Raw genomic sequence first — 20273 nt, 5'->3', positions numbered from 1 at the left:
TCCGTGAAGAACTCACTTTCATGGCTTCAACTAACTTCCACAGAAAAGCCCCATCTGCACGGTCAGGCCTCACTGTTGGGCTTCACTAGGGCTTTCATCTCCAATGGACTAGCAACCATTTCTGCTACAATACAGCACCATCTCCTCATATTCAACATCCAAAACCACATCACCTTGCTGGCAAAAGATATTTTCCCTTCCTCCTAAATTCCCTATAACTATCAATAGAGACATTTTTCCTTTTTAATCAGACAATTGAGAAAACTGGCCTCCTCTCTGATTCTAACATCTCCCTCAATACTGCCAGCCCAATGTGCAAGTCCCAGAAAATTTCCTCTGTAATGAGGCTTCAGTCGTTCTATCTTTTCCATGCTCACCACTCAAGCCACTGATAACTCACCCATGATATTCATTCCTTATTTAAACTTCCCATAATACCAGTTTTGTCATATCACTTTTTAATTCAAAACCACAAAGGCTCCCACATCCACAGGGTTAGATAATCCTGATACCAGGCATTTAAGGCCCTTTGGAAACTACTTCTGTCCATTATCGTTTCCTGGCAGAAACTCTCTGTTCTCTGTTGATAGATTGACATAGCACAATTCATGACCACATCCATATCTGATATACAAGTACTTGATAATACTTAGTTAGGCAACCACATAATATAACGTCCAAACTGCATCACTTCTGAAAGTGAACCAGAGAACTAAAGAAAATAATTTAAATTATATGGTTTAAAAAAATATTTATCAACCAACAAACTGTTGATCAATAAATTGGTTTTACTCCATCAGGAGACTTATAAAATGATTCTATTCAAAAATTATTTTCAAAAATAAAATTTATTGAAAAATAAAACTATATTAAAGTAAAAAACTTTAATCCTGATTATGTGAACATTAAAAAATAATAAAGGATCATTAATCAAGCTGTACAATTATAATTTTGTATATTTCCATAATCTATTACAGAATTAAAATTAATTATTCTGAGTAGACATTCATGTGTTTTAATCAGTATTTTAGTCATATTTTATGCTAATACCATGTCACTGAAATTTTACTAATGAATATATTTTTTTCAATATGATCTTAGTGTTTGTTTTTTACTTTTTCCTAAGATTACCTGCTACTTCAAAGTTGTTTTTTATTGTTAATTGTCAGATTCATTGTTTATACATTTTAAATTGTTGAAAGTTTTATTGACTCTTTTCTAGGGGACACAATCATTTTAACTGAAAATATTATTTCTAAGTATACTGATGTAGCTGGTAAGCTCAGAGCAACTTCTGCTAAATAGAACATATTCTTAATTCTAGCCTTGTTAATATTAAAACTTAAAAATATTTACTTAGTATCTTTTGGCTTCCATTTAGGGTACTGTTCTTCAACAAATATTTTTAACAAGACAAAATGTATCAAACATGTTGTCTCTATTTATGACTCTTTGTAATGTTTCACTAGATTTAGATGCTGCTAAATTATGGGCCTCTATTACATTCTGTTCTAGTAAAGGATATAAATTTATTTAATTAAAATCAGAAACTCAATTAAAAGTTTCTTACAAATTATTACTGATGTTTTAAGTGCAATGGTATTACAGTTTTTAAAAATTGCCTATTTCTTAGAAAAATATACTCAAAATTTTTTAAATGAAATTATTTGATGTATGGGATTTTCTTTAAAATGATATGAGGCCAGGCATGGTGGCTCACGCTTATAATCCCAACACTTCGTAAGTTCAAGGGGGGCAGATCTTTTGAGCCCAGGAGTTAGACACCAGCCTGAGTAACATAATGAAACTTTGTCTCTGCAAAAAATACAAAAATTAGCTGGGTGTGGTGGTGCATGCCTATAGTCCCAGCTTCTCAGGTGGCTGAGGCAGCAGGATTGCTTGAACCCGGGAGATGAAGGCTGTAGTGAGCAGAAAGCGCACCACTGCACTCCAGCCTGAGTGACAGAGTGAGACCCTGTTGCAAAAATAAATATACAAATAAATAAATAATAGAGCAATATGAGGTGGCGTAGGGAAATACAAGTAAAACAAGATCAGCCATTTTCCCAACACTGTATGTTTACTTCGTGTCTCTGTCACATTTTGGTAACTCTCACAATATTTCAAACTTTTTCATTATTATTACGTTTGTTATGGTGATCTGCAAGCAGTGATCTTTGATGCTACTATTGCAATTGTTTGGGGGCACCACAAACTGCACACATATAGGACAGTGAACTCAACTGATAAATGCTGTGTGTGTTCTGACTGCTCCACTGAGCAGGTGCTCTCCTATCTTCTCCCTCATCTCAGGCCTCCTGCCTCCCTGAGACAGAACAATATTGAAATTAGACAATTAATAACCCTACAGTGCCCCTCAGTGTTCAAGTAAAAGAAGAGTCACACATCCCCCACTTTAAATCGAAAGCTAGAAATGATTAGGGACTGCGGATCACAAAAGAACTAGAAGAGAGGCTTTTGAATGTCCTCACCAAAAGAAATGATAAATGTATAAGGTGATCACATGCTAAATACCCTGATTTGATCATAATACAACATATACCTGTCCTGTAACAGAAAATTGTACTCCATAAATATGTATAACTACAATGTATCAATTAAAATGAAAAGAAAGCTAGAAATGATTAAGTTTAGTGAGAAAGGCATGTCGAAAGCTGAGATAGGCCGAAAGCTAGGCCTCCTGCACCAAACTGTTAACCAAGTTATGAATGCAAAGGAAAAGTTATTGGAGGAAATCAGAAGTGCTACTCCAGGGAATACACAAGTGATAAGAAAGCAAAATGACCTTACTGCTGATATGGAGAAAGTCTGAGTGCTCTAGATAGATCAAACCAGCCATAACATTTTCTTCAGTCAAAACCTATTTCAGAGCTAGGCCCTAACTCTCTTCAATTCTATGAAGGCTGAGAAAGGTGGAGAAGCTGCAGAAGAAAGTCTGAATCTAGTAGGGATGGTTCATGAGGTTTAAGGAAAGAAGCCATCCCCATAACATAAAAGCACACAATGAAACAGCAAGTACTGATGGAGAAACTGCAGCAAGTTATCCAGGAGATCTGGCTAAGACCACTGATGAAGGTGGCTACACTAAACAGATTTTCTAGGAAGACAAAACAACCTTCTTTTGGAAGAAGATGTCATCCAGAACTTTCATAGCTAGAGAGAAGTCAATTCCTGACTTCAAAGGATGGGCTGACTTTCCTATTAGGGGCTAATACACCTGGTGACTTTAGGCTGAAGCCAATGCTCATTCACCATCTGAAAATCCCATAGCTCTAAAGAATCAGGCCAAACCTACTCGGCCTGAGGACTATAAGTGGAACAATGGAGCCCGGATGACAGTACTTCTGTTTACAGAATGGTTTACTGAATATTTTAAGCCCATTGTGTAGACTTACTGCTAAAAAAAAAAAAAAAAAAAAAAAAAAGATTCCTTTCAAAATATTACTGATCATATTACTGATCATTGACATAGCACCTGGTCACACAAGAGCTCTGATGAAGATGTACAAGGAGACTAATGCTTTCATGCTTGCTAACACAACAACCACTCTGCAGCCCATGGAACAACGAGTACTTTAGACTTTCAAGTTTTATTATTTGAGAAATACATTTCATAAGGGTATATAGCTGCCATACATAGTGATTCCTCTGATGGATCTGGGCAAAGCAAATTGAAAATCTTCTGGAAAGGATTCACCATTCTAATGTTCACCATTGAGAACATTCCTGATTCATGGGAGGAGGTCAGAACATCAACGTTAATAGGAGTTTGGAAGAAGCTGATTCCAACTTTCATGGATGACTTTAAGGGGTTTGAGATTTCAGCGGAGACAGTCACTGCACATGCGGCAGAAATAGAGAACTATAATTGGAAGGGAGCCTGAAGATGTGGCTGAATTGCCACAATCTCATGATAAAACTTGAAGATATGAGAAGTTGCCTCTTATGTGTGAATAAAGAAAGTGGTTTCTTGAGATGGAATTTATTCCTCGTGAAGATGTTGTAAACATTGTTGAAATGACAAGGATTTAGAATATTACATAAACTTGACTGATAAAGTAGCAGCAGGGTTAGAGAAGACTGACTCCAATTTTGAAAGGAGTTCTACTGTGGCTAAAGAGCTATGAAACACCATTGCGCGCTACAGAGAAATCTGGTATGAGAGGAGGAGTCAATCTATGCGGTAAACTTCACTGTTGTCTTATTTTAAGGAATTGCCACAGCTACTCCAGCCTTTAGTAACCACCACGCTGATCAGTCAGCAGCCATCAACACCGAGACAAGACCTTCTACCAGCAAAAGGATGATAACTCACTGAAGGCTCAGATAGTCATTAGCATCTTTTTTTTTTTTTTTTTTTTTTTTGGCAATAAAGTAGTTTTAAATTAAGGTATGTAGGGTTTTTTGGGTTCTTTTTAAGACATAATGGTATTGCACACTTAACAGACTACAGCATAAACTCAACTTTTATGTGCACTGGGAAACCAAAAACTTCGCATGACTTGCTTTATTACAATATTCACTTTACTGCAGTGGCCTGGAACTGAATCTACAGTATCTCTGTGGTATGCTTGTACATATACTGTCCACAATATCATATAATCTCACAAAGGCGAATGACTGGTTGATTGAGGAGGAGGTTAAGGAAAATAAATTTTTAAAGAGGTAGAAGAGACTGACAAAAGTAAAGGAAAAATGTATGCGTGTTAAGTGGGAGATGGAAAAATTGATAGGACATAATATTTCTCTTTTTCAGTGCTACACGCACTGGTTTGATAGCTGAGCAATTTCTTTTGTTTTTACTTTTTTGCATAAAAGTAGAGTATAACAGGAAGAATAACTACCTAAGAATAGGTATAAGAATAAGAACGTATATTTTAATTCTAGCTTCTGCCTGGGAAATTGTGCCTGGGAGATTTGGTCAGATTTCCCTCTCACTTTCTTCAGCTTTCACTATCCCACAGACCTCAGAAGCCTAAGGCTGAATTTAAGTAGTTTCAGAAGTCACTTGCAAAAATGAAACAAGTGGGTATAAGTGAACAACAGCTAGCAATCTCCAAAGCATAAATATAAGTGGTACATGTCTTTTAGTTCTCTAATGAATGCACCATAGACAATGTATTTAGTTTTGCATCCCATCCCTGATATAAGAGCAAACCCCTCTATTTTGTATAGGAGCTCTCATTTTTTAAACTTGAGCTCTCACTCACTTTATAGTTCTTTGTTTTTATTTAAGCTCTCACTTTAAAATGTGCTTAAATCTAAAAGATGAACAATAGCCTTTTTTCCTCCTAACCCTTTCCAGATACAACTATTCTTATACCAATTTGATTTCAGAAAGTTATTAAGATGTGCAAAAGCCATTCAAATACCACTTTTGGTTTGTCTAAATTTTGTTATTTAACCTAAATCTTTGGATATGTCTAAAAAAGAGGATAGAATTTTTTTAATTCCATTTTTCTATTTTCCCTTTATTACCAGTCTTAAAGGAGACAACATAGCATATATGCTTTCTCCCTCCAGACAGTTCAAACTTGGTTCACAAGTTAAAATGAGTCTATAGTGTTCAAGTTTGCATCTTGTAGTAGTTCTGTACAATTACAGCATCCAATGCCTGCATATTTTGGCATGGTTTACTGCCTGCCTGAATTGGATCCATATGAGAAGCTCTAAAATATTCTCACATAACATCTGTTTATACTGTGACTCTGCTTTGAGCAATTGTCATTTCTTTGTCTATGTAAATAATTAATTCTAAATTATATAATGAGACCAGCAAGCCCTGTCAAGTTCTCCCGTGTGACTTCCCTCTCTTCATCCCTTCCTTCCTATTGCCCCTCCCACACTGAGAATTGCCATGGCTAAAAACTAGGCTATTGGGCTGGGGGAAGTGGCTCACACCTGTAATCCCAGCACTTAGTGAGGCCGAGGCGGGCAGATCACAAGGTCAGGAGTTCAAGACCATCCTGACCAATCTGGTGAAACCCCGTCTCTAGTAAAATACAAAAATAAGCTGGGCATGGTGGCACATGCCTGTATTCCCAGCTACTTGGGAGGATGAGGCAGAAGAATCGCTTGAACCTGGGAGGCGAAGGTTGCAGTGAGCTGAGATTGCACCACTGCACTCCAGCCTGGGTGACAGAGCGAGACTCTGTCTCAAAAAACAAACAAACAAACAAAAAACCAAAAAACTAAACTATTGCTATAGTCTCTTAACTCAGCCTCCATCTAGAATCTCCCACAGCCAGTGTTGCCAAAACAATATTCCTGAATTACCTCTTTACACACCACATTCCTTCATTTAAAACAAATCTCCAAAGAAATCAACCCTTTAATGGCTCTCTATCTGTCAAATAAAAAACCCAACAGTTTAGACTCACATTGAAGATGTTTCACAACCTGGCTCCAGTCTAAGGTTCCCACTATAACTGCCCTACTTCCTTCCACCCTAAAAAAACTAACCTCTTCACCAAACCTCTGTTCCCCCTGCAAACACACACACACACACACACACACACACACACACACACACACACACACTTCTCTCTGTGTTTCTAGAGCTTTGCTCATACTCTTCACCTGCCTAGAATGCCCCAACCTCTGCCCTTCCTTTGCCTATTCAAGTCCTACCTGTCTTTCTTTTTTTTTTTTTTTTTTTTTTTTTTTTTGAGATGGAGTCTCGCTCTGTCACCCAGGCTGGAGTGCAATGGCCAGATCTCAGCTCACTGCAAGCTCCGCCTCCCGGGTTTACGCTATTCTCCTGCCTCAGCCTCCTGAGTAGCTGGGACTGCAGGCGCCCGCCACCTCGCCCGGCTAGATTTTTTTTTTTTTTTTTTTTTGTATTTTTTAGTAGAGACGGGGTTTCACCGGGTTACCCAGGATGGTCTCGATCTCCTGACCTCGTGATCCGCCCGTCTCGGCCTCCCTCCTACCTGTCTTTCAAAGCTAACTCCAACAACCTCTCTTCATTGTCTACCAAAGGTAGAAATGTTCTCTTTGGCCTCTATATAACTAGTGCTTTACACATAAATTGCTAGGTATTTCTTTGACCCATCATTATTGTTAGCTAATTCTGTCTGTGTTTGCTTCACTAGATTGCCAGGGTACAAATGGGACTATCTGCTGACTTGCTGCTATGTCTTCATTCTTTGGCTCAGTGCTATGTGCAGGGTAGACAATTAGTATATATTTGACTGAAAAAAAGTAGTTGAAGATACTATTTATTCACCCATTTAACAAATATTTATTGAATATTTAATATGTACAAGGCACTTTTACAGGCACTAGGAAAATGTAAACGAACCATACAGATGAAAATTACCATCTTCATGGGACTTGCATTCTAGTGAAGACAAAACAGAACTTTTTTAAAGAAGTAAGCTATACATAAGTGCTATGGAAAAAAATAAAGCAGGGAAGGAAAATTAGGAATATAAGGTGGGAGTATGATTTTAAATAGAATGATCATGGAAGGCCCCTCCTAGAAAGTGACCTTCTAGCAGACTTGAATGAGATATCTGGAAGAAGGACATTCCAGGCAGAGGAAGAGCAAGAGGAAGACCCTGAGGCAGGAATGTGCCTGGCATATTCAGAGAACAAAGAGGGCAATGTGGGGTGAGAAAAGGGGAGAATTGGAGGAACGAGGGAGAAGTGGTGCCGGGAGCTAGATACTGGGGAAAGTCTTGAGAGCCATTAAGAAGAGACTGGGTATTACCATATCTGACCTGAGTTTGAAAGATAAATGTGGATGCCCTTTGAGAACAGGCAGATGGGCAAGAAGAAAGGCAGGAGGTAACACAATTAATCAGGTGCAAGACAATGGGGATTTGGACTAGGATGACAGGAGGTGGTAAGAAGCAGTCTCATTCTGGACATATTTTGAAGGCAGATCTGCTAGGACTTGCTGATTGATTAGATGTGGGGTATAAGGGAAAGAGGAATTAAGCATGACTCCAAGGTTGGATGGGGTTGCTATTTATAGGGATGAGGATAAGCTTGGGAGGAAGAGGGATTATGGAATGGGGAGAACACTTCAGATACTGGAAATGCTAGGTTGGAGTGAGGAATGGGGAGATTGGGTAAGCAGTTAAGTACTGGAGTCGAGTTCAGGGGAGAAGACAGGAGTGGAGATAAAATCTGGGAGGTTGTCAGCGTACAGTTGGAACTTAAAGCTCCAGCACTAGATGAAATCAAAGATCGGGTAAGCAGTTAAGCACTGGCGTCGAGTTCAGGGGAGAAGACAGGAGTGGAGATAAAATCTGGGAAGCTGTCAGTGTATAGTTGGAACTTAAAGCTCCAGCACTAGATGAAATCAAGGAAGTAAGTGCAGACAAAGACAAGGTCCAAGGACTAAGCCTTTAGGAACCAGCAAGGGAGCCTGAGAAGGAGCTGCCAGTGAGGCAGAAGGAAAAGGATAATGCTAACATGTTGACAACAGACTGTGGGCTGCAGAGAACAATTCATGTCTGTGAGGTGCCTGGCACTGATTTAACTGAGATTGTGGCAGGCTAAGGGAGGGAACTCACTTAATCCAGTCATAAGGCAATCGCAGTTAGGGTAAACTTTAGGCAGAAGCTTCCAAGATATGCAAGGATATGATACAGTTTTTCAGAAAAGTAAAATTTTAAAAACAATATTGAGTGAGTTCTCCCTTCTACCAAAAACCAAAAACCAACCCCTCACTCCCCACCAAAAAAAATAGAGTGATAATCAAGTTAGAGGAGGGTTTCTCAACCATGGCACTACTGACATGATAGGCCAAATAATTTTTATTGTAGGGGGCTGTGCTATGTATTATGGGATGTTTAGCAGCATCCCTGGTCTCTACCCACTAGATGTCAGTAGCATATCCCCACACTTCCCCATTGCCAAAACCAAAAATGACTACATAAGTTGCCAGATGTCCTCCGGGGGACAAAATCATCCTGAGTTGACAACCACTGAGTTAGAGCCAACTGTCAACAAAAAACAATTCCTTAGTACACTCTAAGCATCCTTGCTGTCAAATACACCCATTAGTTTCTGCTGATATTCTGTACTTACAGCTGTCCTACTCTCTTCTCCAGGCTTTTTACTTGATTTGGAAAGTTCTAATTATATTCACCATCCAGAATACAGAAAGTAAGCAATTAGCTCAATCTGTCATTTTAAAAAACACACGTCTGATTTTCTTCAATGTAAAAGGCATTCCCTCAGTTATCCAGTTCAAAAATGACAATTTCTGCACGCCCATGTTCACAGCAGCACTACTCACAATAGTCAAGAGGTAGAAGCAAGCTGAGTATCCATCAACAGATGAATGGGTAAACAAAAAGAAGTATGTACATAGAATGGAATATTATTCAGCCTTAAAAAGGCAGGAGGTTCTGACACATGCTACAACATGAAGGAACCTTCAGGACACCATGCTAAGTGAAATAAGTCGGTCTCAAAAGGACAAACATTGTATGATTCCACTTTTACGAGTTACCTAGTAAAAATCATAAGATAGTTACCCAGCTAAAATCATAAGAGAGAAAGTAAATGGTGGTTGCAGGTGCCAGGATGGGGACCAAAGGGGAAATAGGGAGTTGTTTAATGAGAATAGAGTTTTGGTTTTACAGGATGAAAAAGTTCTGGAGATTGGTTGCCCAACAATGGGAATGTACTTAACACTACTGAACTGCACTTTCATTTAATTTTATTTATTTATTTTTTTCAGAGATGAGGTCTCACTATGTTGCCCAGGCTGGTCTCAAACTCCTGAGCTCAGGTGATCCCTCGGCTTCCCATAGTGCTGGGATTATAGACGTGAGCCACCACGCCTGACCCTGAACTGTACTTTTAGAAATGGTTAAGATGGTAATTTTTCTATGTTTTTTACCACAATTAAAGAAAAAAAGATAGTGTAGGCTCTGGAATCAGACCATCTGGATTCGAATACTAGCAAAATGCTTAATGAGTTACCTGGCTCCTAGTAAGTGCTTGGTGAACATTAGCCACTAATTATAAGTTAGTATTTTAACTGGTGATTACGGCAAATCAGTGTGCATGTTTTTCAAGAGCCATGGTTGACAGTTATACATGCCTTTGATTGGTGAAATGGGAAGGCAGTTATAAATAAAGTTTGGTAGAAAAAATGGCCATTTCTAATAATAAGACATTCTGATAACTGAATATCATTAAGCACAAAATAAGGTTAATCTCTCTTCCCTCAAAATTAGGTCCACTCCTGTGGATTTATCATGTCACTTAGTTTAAAGATCCAGACCCTTTTGTATTGTTTTTTCAAACCTTTAAAAACTTTTTAACATTTAAAGTTATTTATATGTATATAAATATACGTTTTTCTTAAAATGATCAAGAATCCATTCTATACGCTATCCTATTTATATAAAGGTTTTTCTTTCATTACTGATTTCAGCAAATACTTGCAAAGCCCTATGCTGTCTGCAATTTTGACTCTTGTTCATTTTCTTCCTAACGTATCTGCTCAAAATTGTACCTAATTTTAATAGTTGTATGTCAATAGTTAAGGACAATGAAGGGGAAAAAATAACAAAATGAAACAGAAAGTTAAAGTCATAGAAAGTGAATTAAAAAAAAAAACATACCTATCCACTTTTTGCAACAAGCAAGTTTACAACAAGCAAGAAGTCTATTAGAGACTAAGTTCTTAGCTGTCAAAAACAAACTCACCAGTTATCAGGTTAGAAAACGGATACTCATTCTGTAAGATCAAATCCAAAGAACAGCACAAGCACTGAGAGCAGCAGGGGGTTATGAGTTGTCTAACCTGCATGGGATTAATCTTAACTGAGCGTTCGAAGCACTCTACACACTCTTGAAACTCCTTGTTCCGAAGATGAAGGAGGGCTTTGGAGCGCTGCGCACGAGCACTGCGGTACCGGGACAACTCCCAGGCTTTGTCATAGCAAGAATGGTCTCCAAGGACATCTCCAAGCAAGCAGTATAAACTTGGTGTTTCTTTTTTCTCCAACTCTTGTCTCAGGATCTCTTCTGCCTAGAAACAATAGAAATAATGAAATTGCTTAAGAGTGACTAACAGCTTTTTTTTTTTTTTTTTTTTTTTTAGCACATATACATCTTTAATCTCACACAATCCAAATTTTTATTTTCAACGTTTGAGATTTCTTATTTCACACATCAAGGACACAGGTTGAGTAAGAGGACCAATACAAAATAAATACAGGCATACCTCAGAGATATTTCAGGTTTGGTTCCAGACCACCGCAATAAAGTGAATATTGCAATAAAGCAAGTCACAAAGTTTTTGGTTTCCAGGATATATAAAATTTGTTTTTGGCCGGACATGGTGGCTCATGCCTGGAATCCCAGAATTTTGGGAAGCTGAGGCGGGTGGATCACCTGAGGTCAGGAGTTCAAGACCAGCCTGGCCAACATGGTGAAACCCTGTCTCTACTAAAAATACAAAAATTAGCCGGGCATGGTGGCGGTTGCCTGCCTGTAATCCCAGTTTATTGGGTGGGAAGCTGAGGCAGGAGAATCACTTGAACCCAGGAGGCGGAGGTTGCAGAGAGCTAAGACCGTGCCATTGCACTCCAGCCTGGACAACAAGAGTGAAACTCTGACTCCAAAAAAAAAAAAAAAAAGTTGTTTTTATATTATACTGTAGTCTATTAAGTATGCAACAGCATTATGTCTAAAGAAAAACAATGTGCACAGCTTAATTGCTAAAAAATGCTGACACAGAGATATGAAGTAAGCACACGTGGTTGGAAAAATGGTGCTGACAGACTTGTTTGACACAGGGTTGTCACAAACCTTCCATTTGTAAAAGGCGCAGTATCTGAGGTGCAATAAAGTGAAATGCAACAAAAAGAGGTATGCCTCTAAGGTCCAAGTAAAAGAAAGGAATGAGGAATAAAAGGGGAACACTGCTTCACTGGCCCTCTGGGGTCCTCAAGGAAAAGCACCGAAGAGAGGTTTACTTCATGGTATCAGGTGGACCCATTACCTGCGCCAGGTGTCGCCACTGTGACCATATTTTACAGCAGTCTTTTCATTCACCTCTACCCAAAGGCAATGAAAAGCATGTTTCTCCTTTTTCAAAATGGTATGGTTGGGGAGCCTGGGGTCACTGAGGTATTTATAAAGGAGGGATTTTTAGCAATGTCTATTAAATTGTATATAAATTTACATATAACTTAGTAGGCACTGCTTAAAACGTACCTCTTAATCAAACTACATCCTACCTCACAGATAAAACTTGCTCATACAAGACCTATCTGATTCCAGACAGCCCATTCACTTTAGAAATTAAAAGTCATCCTCAATACATTGCACAGACTTCGGCATTATTCTCGTATGTCCACAGTTTGGAGCTACCTCATCACTCAGGCTAACTGTGTACCTGTTGCCACCACTCCTCAACTCCCTCCCACCGCCATGTCCACCACCCCACTGCTGATAAATTTCAACATAGAGCGAGAAGCACAGCAGCAGGTCTACTTTGCATCCTCATACACACACCTTCACGTAAACAGCAGTGGTGCTGCCAAGGATGCTAAGATAGCCATTGCCAAAATGGATGTACATATCTAGGAAAGCCATCCTTTAGTAGCTAAAATGAGACTTTAAAGCCCCTAACATACATCAGTTGGCAATCCAAAAGTCTGTACGTTTGATTTTCTTTAGATGGGCATATCTTTACTCCTTAAGCAGTCTAATTTTTGTGAAATCTTTTAAAAGAAGACTGCGCTTCTAAAAGTGTCTTTGGATGTTGGCTCCTCTGCATTTCTGATATAGTACAGGTTATGTATGCTTTTAGACCTAATCTAAAAGTGAAACTGGAATTTATAAAACAGTTTCTAAGAAAAAATAATGCTAAGTCCCAAATAGGCAAAACAAACATAAAGTTTTAGAATATAATCCATGTAATTCCTCTCTTCAAACATAATACAATAGCTATTAAAGTATCTAACTGTAACTCTAGTCACCCATAAAGAGACATATTCAACCACAGACTGTAGCCGCAGCAGAATTTTTGCTGAAATCATCTTACCACGTGATTGAAGGCATATCTCTTGACAGCCTGGTATTGACGGTATGATACCCACATCACCCTAGAAATTCTGGAAGCCAATTCACCTAATAAATTTCTTTGTGCTTTAGCCAGTTACAGTGTACTGTAGTGGTCTGTAATTAAACAATGACCATTATAGTAACTGGGTATAGGAATCATTTCAGGCAATGTACTCCTAGGGCAAATGGAAATATGTGATTGGTATCTGATCTGGTTGGGTTTGGAGACAGAGAGGCTGCAGTGATCATGAGGGGGTGAAACACTGGTAGTCCATGATATCCTGTGATGAAAGAATTACTTAAGTTATCATGTGTGGTAACGGAACTAAGACACCTACCTAATGCATGGCTTTGTGTATTGAGTGATAGGAGATTATGAGGGAATATAACAACTGTGAGGTAAGTTGGCTGTTTCCAAGTTCACTAGACAGCTCAAAGAAAGCAAATGACATTCAGTGTTTTAAATCCCCTAGGTCAGAGAACCAGGGAATTTCTATGATTATCTAGAAGAATTTATTTTCCCCTGCAGCTACCAACCTGGTATAGCCAAAATCAAAAGTAGGTAGATACTGCTCCTATAGGATAACTGAATTAAAATGTAGAATGAATTCAGTTTTATTAGTTCTTTTATTTTTTATTTATTTTTATTTTTTGTTTTATTTTTATTTTTGAGATGGAGTCTTGCTTCTGTCACCCAGGCTGGAGTGCACTGGCACGACCTCAGCTCACTGCAACCTCCGCCTCCCGGGTTCAAGCGATTCTCCAGCCTCAGCCTCCCGAGTAGCTGGGATTACAGGCATGTACCACCACATCCAGCTAATTTTTGTATTTTTCATAGAGAGGGAGTTTCGCCATGTTGGCCAGGCTGGTCTCGAACTCCTGATCTCAAGTGATCTGCCCACCTTAGCCTCTCAGAGGGCTGGGATACAGATGTGAGCCACCGTGCCCGGCCCAGTTTCACTAGTTCTATGTGAATGTTAGGGCATTTGGGCTCGACGCGGTGGCTCAAGCCTGTAATGGAGGCCAATGTGGGTGGATCATTTGAGGCCAGGAGTTCAAGGCCAGCCTGGCCACCATAGTGAAACCCTGTCTCTACTAATGATACAAAAATTAGCTGGGCATGGTGGCACACACCTGTAATCCCAGCTACTCAGGAAGCTGAGGCAAGAGAACCACTTGAGCCTGGGAAGCAGAGTGGGAGGCGGAAGTTGCAGTGACCTGTGATCAAGCCACTGTACTCTAGCCTGGGTGACAGAGAGACACTCTGTCTCCAAAAAAAAAAAAAAAAAAAAGTTAGGGTATTTGATTGGATTAATCGAGTATGCTTTAGTCTTCCATTTTATTTTATTTTCTCTATTGGCTTTCAGTTATACATCATTTTATACTCTTTAGCAATTGCTCTGGGTGAGCGTGGGACTATGGTAAAAGTGACACTATGCGACTTTCAAAGCTGGGGTATAACAGGTCAATCAGCCTCTGTGTGGTTCTCTTGGAATCCTCCTTGGAGTCCTGAGCTGCTCGGTAAGTAGCCCTACTCCCTGCAGTCACCATGCTGTGAAGAAGCCCTAGCTAATTCATGTGTAGAAATCCTACTGAGAGGCCCTGACATTAGATGAAGAGAGCTATTCAGCCAGTCTCCAAGTGTCCAAGACCCGCCACCATCTGAATGCAACTACATGAGTGATGCCAGACCACTGCTCAGTCAAACCCTTCCTAAATTCCTATTCTACAGAAACCATGAGAGAGAAACAATGATTGCTGTTGTTTTAAGCCACTAAGTTTTGCGTAGGTTTGTTACACAGCAATAGGAACTGCAACCATTGTTTAAAGAAAGGGTAAGTCTAGTACCAGTTACTTCATCCTGGCCAGGAGCAGAAAAGGGCACTGATTATGAAAGAGAAGGATCCAAGGATTTAAATGGAGACATTTGGAAGGATTTAAATAACAGAAATTCCCCAAATCTACTAAGTTTCCTATACCAGCAGAGTGTATCTAATAAGACTAGTGCTACTTTGCTTAAAGACACCATAATGACTGTACCCTTCCATCCCTCATTGCCTCCAGACATAAAAATAAACCAACACGCAAAAAGAACAGTTCATTTTGTTAATTTACAGAGGGAAAACCTTGGGACCATATGGTAAAAGAGATTCTAACCATGCTAGACCAGAAAGAAAAAGGATCATAAATTAAATCAGGCTGAATTAAGATATTCATCAGAAATTTTTGATTTGCAGTGCTAACTCAAGCAGCTGGGGATGGTTCTAAATTATTTGCTCAACTGCTTGACTAAAATCTGGACTCAAATGTGGCCAAAACTAAACAAAATTGAGATGCCAGAAATTCCTTTGTGTAATGTACAGGAAGGCATCCAACAACTTAGAACAAAAAGGCTGTTGTCAATTTATCACTTGCAACCTGCTCATCTACCCCTAACTATGTCCCCAACAAGGCCAAGAGGATATTCCTTTTACATTTTAAATGGGAGAACCAGCATTTTTGAAAAGTGCTATGGTAGATGTTCCGTGTAAGCTGGGGAAAAGCATGGAGGTCCTTTGTTGAAAAGGGTTTCCTGATTTTAATGGGGGTAATTAGAACCCAGGGTGGGAGAGACTTGCTGATAGCACTGAACCTAGAAGCATGATGAGCACAGTTATTTGCAATAAGCATGGCCAGAGTGATAATTAGATAATTAGGTTGGACTAGCATGGATCTTACTTGAGTAGTGACTGACTGATACTGAAACTTCAGTTTCAAACTAGATGGGCAGCTGATGAAGTTCAAACTTGATATGTATGACATTAAATTTAAAAAATTCTAGGTTTGGAGACCAGATGCCTGACCTGAGTCTCCATGCTAAGACATTGTCTCTCACCCAGTTCCTATCTTTGAGTCACTTCAAAGACTCACAGCCTTTTACAAAAAATAAACAAGAAGCCAATACCATTCAGGAAGGACTCTGGAATAACATAACAAGGATATATCATAGCTCTTCTCTAGCATTTCCCCAAGAAGTAAACATAAATATTTGCCAAATAATTGTATCCTGGGGAAATAGAAATACCCCATCTTCTTCGGGTTAGCTCTTAATGTTAACCCTTTGGGACTCAGAATATCATCATGATGAGTGGTTGGGTTAATGAAAGTCCATCCATCCCATGGTAGGCCCAGTAAGTTTCTGAATCTACCTGGTGGTGATTTCTCTAGTTCCCTTCTCTTCCCTCCACTGTAAATGTACAGTGAATTAGATATATTAAGCAACCAGCAGATTCTCTAGTAAGTGCTACTACAATATAAAGCGCCAAGCAAAAGCCCCTGAAGTGTACTCTTCTCATTAAAAGAGTAAACTCAAAGCAACACTGCATATCCAGTAAACCAGAGATTGGTGCCATTATCAAAAACGTGTGTGTGTGTGTGAGTGTGTGTGTCTGTGTGTGTGTGTGTGTGTGTGTGTGTGTGTGTGTGTGTGTGGTTTAACCTACCCATTTAAACTGAGCAGAACAAAAACGGGTCCTGGAAAATGTCATGGATTATGATAAACTTAACATAGTGGTGGCTCTGATTACAGCTACTGTTCTGGACATAATCTCTGCTGGAATAAATCATTACATGGGAAGCAGGGTACTGATACAGCAAATGTTCTTTTCTCTACACAATAACCAGACAACACCAGATGTAGCAGCCTTTTACCAGCACAGAGAGAAGAACACTTGTCCTATCTTGCCTCAGAACAACATGGACTTTATGATATAATTTAATCTGCAAGGAACTTGATTGTCTCACCATTCCATGGTCTTGATGACATCATGCTAATAGAACACAAACTAAGATTTAAAAAACTTCTGTGCCAATGTCAACCGAAAACCAATTAAAAATTATCATACAGTTGATATTAATACTTAGGGAAATCTTGAATTTATAAAAATCCATTTGATATATCGCCTCTAAGGAACTCATCTATTAAACAAATCAAGGTTTGTTAAATTAAATATTTAATGTTATATGTTGTAAGAATGCTTTAATATCTTATATTCCATTTGAAGAAACTTTTAAAAAGTTTCCCCATGTCAGAAACCCTTCTTTATGTAACACAGTCTGTGGAATAATCTGTACCTGCTAGTATGTTGCAACTTTCCAAATAAGTAAATTCCCAAGTTAAACAACTAAACTCTTGCATAGTCATATGTACTGGATTACGCTATGTCAACTTGCTTAAACTGGAAACTGTTTCCTAAAATCCCTTTTCCTTGTGATTTCATGTTAGAGTTCATCATGGGAGAACCTATTAAGGATTTGAAAGGCAGAAGTGAAGCAACAGCCTTTACTCTTGGAAAGTTGTCATGGTCTAATATGGTAACAAACAAGATGTGGAGATGCTCTGCAGATCCCAGATCCCATGCTCTGTGTGTCTACCTTGTCCTTCCAACTGCTGGCTCTGCTGACCTACAGCAACCTCAGGCCCCCATGAAACATTTGCTGTGTGGACTCACAGGGTTAATAGCTATATAGATATAATGGCTTTCCATAGATCCCTCCACAAGCCCCTGTTTCATGGTCCCATTTCAATGGCTGAAAGTATTTGGCTTCTTGGATTTCCCTTAAGTTCTGACTTACCCACTTGTGCCAATGTGTCAAGTGAACTAGTCAATGATTCTTGCCCTGATCTTCTGATTCCCTCTTCCATACCTTCATTTCCCTAGCTCTTCTCACATGTGTGTTAAGATTCAACTCCTTTAATAAACCCCTTATTCTCTAAAATACTCAAAGTGGCTCTGCTTCCATAAAACAGGCCTAAGTGATAAAATCTTTTTTTTTCTATTTCTACCTTTTAAACTTCTTATGTATTCTTCCATTTGGTAGTAATATACAGGTTAGTTTTTATCCAGTTCATTCTTAAATGCAGTAATCCCTACAATAATTCCAAGTAGTATATATTAACACGCCCATTTTTGAGAGAAGGAAATAAAAGCTTAGATTTCTTAGTCAATTGGTCACCCACAACCCAAAGAACACTAAGTTAAAAAGCAGGAACTTGATTCTAGGTTCAACACTATTCCACAGGCAGACATAACAGTATAAGAACATCTGAAAATTCCTTCCACTATAAAATAACCAGAAAACTGGCCCAAAGTGTCAGAACCAACGTTTTCAGAACTCTGAAAATTAACCAAAGACCTGCAATTATACAGGAAGCATTTATTCAAGAGAAACGGCTAAATCTTGGTAAGAAGAGCAAGCTTCATGGCATTTCAACTTGTACCATTCCAATCCCCTCTTCTCCAGTTCTGTAGTAGCCTTGAAAACCAAGAGCCTGCAATCATCGTGATAACTAGTGGCCTGGCAGCCACTGGAGGGGGCAGAATGGATTTGAAACACTTTTAAAACTGCATTCCCGGAAAACTGTCATCATATGCCCAGTCTAGTGGTTCCCTGGAAAAGCTCACTTGCAAGACTGTCTTTATTTGACCTAATTCTAAGCTTGTCCAGTGAAAAGCCTTTCAAAAAACAACTAGAAATGACTGATTAATTTTGCAGCTGCCTGAAGTGGTAAATAACAGTTGGGGCAAACAAATGCAAAGAAACAAGATAGTATGTTTATACCGGGAAAAGGCAATCAACAGAAACTATCCCTGAGGATGCCCAGATATTAGACTTACTAAACAAACACTTAAAATCAACTATTTTAAGTAATCCCCAGTACAGGCATTAAGAATATAACTCAGGCCGGGCACAGTGGCTCATGCCTGTAATCCCAGCACTTTGGGAGGCTGAAGCAGGCGGATCTCCTGAGGTCAGGAGTTCGCGACCAGTCTGGCCAACATGGTGAAACCCCGTCTCCACTAAAAATACAAAAATTAGCCGGGCATGGTGGCGTGTGCCTGTAATCCCAGCTACTCATGAAGCTGAGCAGCAGAATCGCTGAAACCCGGGAGGCAGAGGCTGCAGTGAGCCGAGATCACACCACTGCACTCCAGCCTGGGTGACAGGGCAAGACTCCACCTCAAAAGAAAAAAAAAAAAGAATTGTTAGAACAAAGGCATATTTTTATGATAAAATGTTCATTCCATCAAGAAAGATATAACAATCACAAATACATGTGCAGCTAAAAGAACTCCAAATTGCATGAAGCAAAAACTGAAAGAACTAAAAAGAAAAATAAATAATCGAACAATAGTATTTGGAGATGTCAATACCTAACTTTTAAAAATGGACAGAATAACTACACAAAAGATATAAGAAGAAGACTTGAATAATGCTATAAACCAACTAGACCTAACAGACATTTAAAGAACACTCTAGCCAACAGCAGAATACACATTCTTGTCAAGTGCATATAAATATTCTCCAGGATACACTATATGACAGGCCACAAAACAAGTCTCAACAAATGTTGAGACAAAAGACTGAAGTCATACAAAGTATGTTCTCCAAACACAATTGGGACAAAATTCAAAATCAGTAACAAAAGGTATTTTGTGGAAATTAAACAATATACTCTTAAATAATCAATGAAATGAAATTACAACAAAATTAAAAACACTTTGAGATTAATAAAAACAAAACCAAAATACGCTGAAACTTATGGGATGTAGCAAAAGCCTGATTCAATGGAAATTTATACCTGTAAATGCCTATATTGAAAAAAAAGTTTTCAAATCAATAATCTAACCTTCCACCAAAAGTCACTAGAAAAAGAACAGCAAACTAAACCCAAAGCAAGCAGAAGAAAGGAAATAACAATTAGGGTATAAATTTAAAAAACAGAAAATCAAAAAATAATAGAGAAAATAAAAAAACCAAAAGTTAAATCTTTAAAATCAAACTACTAAAATTAGAAAGAAAATAGGAGACATTACTATCAATCTAACAGAAATAAAAAGGATTACAGGGAAATACTATACTCCCCAGGTATCCTACACTGAAAATAGGATCCAAGGCTCAGACATCAAGTCACACTCTCAAAGAATCTGCTTGTTTAAAAACACCACTCTACAAATATTTATTCCACTTCAAACTATACCACATTATAGATTGTGAAGATTTACCAGAGTCTAATACCTAGTATTCTGCAACCATTGCAAAGAAGACAAAATAAATATAAACAGTTCCCAACTTACAATGGTCTGACACACAATTTTTTTAATTTACAAAGGTAAAAAAGCAATACACATCTGGTAGGAACTGTACATCAAGTACTCAAAAAATCA

General features: G+C 38.6%; 1 protein-coding gene across 1 annotated transcript in view; it reads right to left on the bottom strand.

Moving 5' to 3' along the window:
• TTC27 (tetratricopeptide repeat domain 27) overlaps positions 1–20273 on the bottom strand; it is a 187607-nt gene that overhangs the window by 49888 nt on the left and 117446 nt on the right. The window contains exon 13 of the mRNA XM_007970975.3: positions 10796–11023. Coding sequence (XP_007969166.1) covers positions 10796–11023 — 228 coding nt within the window. The remainder of the gene's footprint in view (positions 1–10795; positions 11024–20273) is intronic.

This window comes from Chlorocebus sabaeus, chromosome 14, assembly GCF_047675955.1.
Source record: "Chlorocebus sabaeus isolate Y175 chromosome 14, mChlSab1.0.hap1, whole genome shotgun sequence".
NCBI lineage: Eukaryota > Metazoa > Chordata > Mammalia > Primates > Cercopithecidae > Chlorocebus > Chlorocebus sabaeus.
This window is presented reverse-complemented; position numbering and strand designations above follow the sequence as displayed.